Consider the following 4,766-nt stretch of genomic DNA (forward strand, 5'->3'; position numbering starts at 1 on the left):
CCACCTCGGAGGGAGCCTGTGCCCATGCTCCCGTGGTCCTCTGAGCTCCGGGGCGGAGTGTCAGGCGGGACCCTGGGCTAGAGTTACACCCCAGCTGCTGGGGGAGGCAGCTGAGGTTTGGGGAATTCCTTCAGGGCTCTTGGCGTCCATTCAGACAGCAGGTCTTCACTGAGCCCCTGCCGGGGGCCAGGCACCAGTGAATTGGCTGCGATGCCGTCGGGGGTGGGACCCATGTGGGCCCTGCCCTCCAGGAGCTTACGGTCTGGCCGGCAAGATGGATGCTAAACCCGTTACCCATGAAATAAACAGCAAATTGGGAGGAGGGTGATGGAGACCCCGCGTAGGGAGGTCAGGAGGGCTTCCCGGGGAGGTGCCATTCAAGCTGAGCCCTCACTGTGGGAGGAGACGGCTGCGTGGAGGGTGGAGGGTGGAGGGCGGAGGGGTTGGCATGGGCCTGTGTGCTGGGAGCTGGAGGCGGCCAGCGTGGTCCTAGTGTGGCAGCTGGTGGGGGGCGGGGAGGAAGGGGGCGCAATGGAGTGATGGCTGGGCCCAGGCAGGTGTGTCATCAGGTGGGAGGCTGGAGTCGGTGACCACGGCCCCTGCCAGCCCCGAGTCAGTGCTTCCAGAGGCACCAGGTTGGCTCGGGCATCACCGGCTTGAGTGCCATGACTGACGCCAAAGCCATCGCAGTTCACCGAGCAGCCCGTCCACAGGGGACACTGCGAAATCCCATCCACACCCACCGCCCATCCACGGGCGCCTGTCTGCACGCCCCGCCCCCCCCACTGTCAGGCCCCGATGCTCTCTGCAGCCGAGGGCTCCCTGCCAGCCAGAGGGGGAGGGGCTGCAGGAATGGGAGAGCTACGGCCCAGAGCGGGGCCCTCAGGGTCCAGGCGGCTGGGGCCCCACAGGCGGCTGGGCTGCCGGCTGGTTGTCCGTCAGCGTGTCCTTGCCCCCGGCCGGCCAGGGCGTCCTTATTTTCCTTTGGATTTTACGGTCGAGTGGATGTGTTGCAGTTTGTTTGTGTTGTTTTTCCACGGAGGCTTTTATTTGCACGTCTGCATTCCATCCCCAGGAAAAGAACCCCAGGCCTTTCCCTCCTGTGTGTGTTCCTCTCGCTCTTCATGGCCTGCGATGCCCGCAGGGGCCGTCTCGGGGATGTGCTCCCCGCACCCCCACGCCACTCCCTCGGGGCTCATGGGGTGGGCGGGGCCTCGCTGAGAAGGCCTGTGTCCCCTGTCCTGGTGCAGGTGGTGGCTCCGCCCTCCTGGGAGCAGAGCAGGTTTGCCTCTGCCCCTTTGGTTGTGACGTCATCCCGGACAGCAATGTGCCTCGAGTGTGTGGGCACAGTGTGGTCCGATTTGACAGGTGGTTATACCTGTCGAGTTCTTTCTCTGTGGCTGTGCAGCGGCACCTGGAGGGGTTGTGGGGGGAGAGGCAGGATCAGGGAGCCCAAGGAGGGACGGATCCTGGGTTGGTGGCTCCGCGCTCCTGGGAGCAGAGCAGGTTTGCCTCTTTGGTCGTGAAGTCATCCCGGACAGCAATGTGCCTCGAGTGTGTGGGCACAGTGTGGTCCGATTTGACAGGTGGTTATACCTGTCGAGTTCTTTCTCTGTGGCTGTGCAGCGGCACCTGGAGGGGTTGTGGGGGGAGAGGCAGGATCAGGGAGCCCAAGGAGGGACGGATCCTGGGTTGTGTGTGGGGAACAAGAAGATGGAGAGCAGCGAAGGGGGCAGAGGTCAGGACGTGCCTGTGGGCAGATGAGACGGACATGTGCCAAGGAACACGTGGGCCATTGGCGAGGCGAAGGGGCAGAGGAGGACGGGGTATGTCGGCCGCTGTCAGGCACATGGGGCTGGGGGAGAGGCAGAGGCGTTGAGGGGCTTCGAGAGGCTGGAGATGCCGTTTTTCCTGGGATTGCGAGCCAGGGCCCCTTCGGTGGGAAGCGCCTTCCTCCCGAGGGAGGGTGTGGAGCTGGCGGAGCCCCCACGGGGAGAGCAAGCGTGCGGCTGGGAGCTCTGCTTTGTTCTCCGGGAAGTGGCCGTATTGTGTTTCTATGTAAATAGCTCACAACAGTGCGGTGTTTGCGAAGGGGTAAGGCGCAAGCGAACACGTAAGTGGAGCTGAGGCACCCACCGTGCTGTGCTTTTGTAGGAACAGTTGCGCCGTGGCTTGCGGCGGGTCCAAACACAAACATGCGTATCCGGGAGGAAGCGACCCCTGATGTTGAGCGTCTCTGTCTCCACACCCTCACCTGTCCTCCCAGGCCTGCCCTGGGAGCCCCTCTTCCCTGAGGGTTCTGGGGCCACTCCCCGCAGCGTCACCCTCGCCAGCTCTGGGTTCTAGAATACATCTCTGTGGAGCTGCTGGACACTGTTGACTCACCCTTGTCCGTCTTACTTGGGGACATGTCACCCTGACCTGGTATGGAGGCAGCCTACAGGGACAGGTGGCACGTCTTTTTTTTTTTTTTTTAATATATATTTTATTGATTTTTTTTACAGAGAGGAAGGGAGAGGGATAGAGAGTTAGAAACATCGATGAGAGAGAAACATCGACCAGCTGCCTCCTGCACACCTCCTACTGGGGATGTGCCCACAACCAAGGTACATGCCCTTGACCGGAATCGAACCTGGGACCTTTCAGTCCGCAGGCCGACGCTCTATCAGGTGGCACGTCTTACTCATCTGCAAGTGCCCACAGGGCTGTGCAAAGAGGAGGGGCACATGGAAGTCCTTAAACCAATGACTGGCCCTGCAGTAATCACCAATTGATAGATGTTAGCCCTGGCCGGTTTGGCTCAGTGGTTGGAGCATCGGCACAAGGACCAAAGGGTTGCAAGTTCAATTCCAATCAAGGGCACATACCTTGGGTGCAGGCTGGATCCCCACCCAGCCCAGGGTCAGGGCACATGCAGGAGGCAACCAATCGATGTTTCTCTCTCTCTTTCTTCCCCCCACCCCCCCACACACTCTCAAAATCAATGGAGAAATATCCTTGGGTGAGGATTAACACTCACACAAATACCTTTTATTTCCCCTGTTAGTGGCGTGGTTCCGTGTGTATGAGGGGGCTGTTCACGGTTGGCTGAGATCTGCCCACCACGCCTTACTTAGCGTGCTTCCCTCTCCCATGTGACCACCAGCAAAGACACCCCGGCTCTGCAGGAAACCTCAGGCCGAGGATCTGGACAACCAGAGAGCCCCGAGCAGTGTTTAGCCTCGGTCCTGCTCAGACCACGTGTGAGGTCGCGTGGCTGGCGCCAATCTGCGTGAGGTTTTGGTGTCTCGAGTGGGATTCGCTGACTGGGCCGTCTCGGTGTTGAGAGTGTGCGGGTTTCCCTCGGCAGCACTCCTTCTTCTGCCGGCTGACGGAAGACAAGAAGTCGGAGAGATTCTTCAAGGTCTTCTACGACCGCATGAAGGTGGCCCAGCAGGAAATCAAGGCCACGGTGACGGTGAACACGAGCGACTTGGGAAACAAAAAGAAAGACGAGGAGACGGACAGGGACGCCCCTTCCCGGAAGAAAGGTAAACGCCCCCCCCGCCCCCTGGCCTCCCCGCAGCTCTCCGTCAGCCGGTCTGGGCGGCTCCAGGACGGCCCTCCGTCCCTGTAGTTCTTTCGCGGCTTCGAGACTCCAGGCCGTAGGCGGACTGGGCTTTCAGAAGCAGAAGGCGAATCCGGCGATGACGTAGTCCTTCCCGCGCGGCCCGAGCGGGATTCCTGCCGCTTGGGAGGCTCTTCGTGTGTCATAAACCCACAGCCGTGCCTCTGGGTCAGACGCCAGGTGTTATTGGCGGGAAATCCATTCATCATCTCTTTCTGTAACTTTCCATTTCACGTTCGGGAAAGTGGAGGACAGTTGAGGAAGATGCACCTTTAGAACTGGGCGCACCGTCTCTTGCAGGCGGCTCCCCCTTGTTTTCTGAGTTACTTGCATGTTTCTGAAGCGTTTTGTCCATCCCCTCAGTTAAAGGAAAGTAACACCTGAGGGAGGGGGAACCCCGGTGTTGAGTCGATGGCCGTGAGCAGGTTAGCGAGCCCCTCGGGCTTTGCATTTCGGGTCATGACTGGGTTCGCAGCCACAGACATCCGGCCTCTGGGCATGCGCAGCGCTGACGGGCTCCCGTTTGCCTCGCAGCCAAAGAGCCCTCGACGCAGATCACGGAGGAGGCCCGCGACCAGCTCCTGGAGGCCTCGGCCGCCACCAGGAAGGCCTTCACCGCCTTCCGGAGAGAGGCCGACCCCGACGACCACTACCAGTCCGGGGAGGGCGCGCAGGCCGCGGCCGACAAGCCCAAGGACGAGCTGGAGATGAGCGCGGTCATCACCATCATGCAGCCCATCCTGCGCTTCCTGCAGCTGCTGTGCGAGAACCACAACCGGGACCTGCAGGTGAGGCCCGGGGGCAGGGGGGCCCAGGGGCGGGTGAGGCCTGGGACCTGCAGGTGAGGCCCGGAGGCAGGGGGGCCCAGGGGTGGGGAGGCCTGGGACCTGCAGGTGAGGTCTGGGGCGGGGAGGCTGGGGGTGGAAAGGCCTGGGGGCAGGTGAGGCCCAGGGACATGGCCGCATGGCACGCCTGACATTCAGCTCCTGCCCCCAGCCAGGGTCCTTGCTGGGAAGGTTCTGTGTCTGGGTGGTGACATGGTTCTGTCTGTCCTCCCCACCATCTCCCCTGGGACAGGGAGCGCCCCTCGCCCTTGCTCTCTGCACAGTTCAGTGTGTGTATCTGGGACCTGCCTGTGTGCAGCGTAATAGGTGCACAG

The 4,766-nt window shown here is 61.6% G+C and overlaps 1 protein-coding gene across 1 annotated transcript in view; it reads left to right on the forward strand.

Moving 5' to 3' along the window:
* ITPR1 (inositol 1,4,5-trisphosphate receptor, type 1) overlaps positions 1–4,766 on the forward strand; it is a 173,427-nt gene that overhangs the window by 135,236 nt on the left and 33,425 nt on the right. The window contains exons 42-43 of the mRNA XM_005881921.2: positions 3,350–3,530; positions 4,142–4,395. Of these exons, the coding sequence (XP_005881983.1) occupies positions 3,350–3,530; positions 4,142–4,395 (435 nt within the window). The remainder of the gene's footprint in view (positions 1–3,349; positions 3,531–4,141; positions 4,396–4,766) is intronic.

Source organism: Myotis brandtii, unplaced genomic scaffold (assembly GCF_000412655.1).
Source record: "Myotis brandtii unplaced genomic scaffold, ASM41265v1 scaffold693, whole genome shotgun sequence".
NCBI lineage: Eukaryota > Metazoa > Chordata > Mammalia > Chiroptera > Vespertilionidae > Myotis > Myotis brandtii.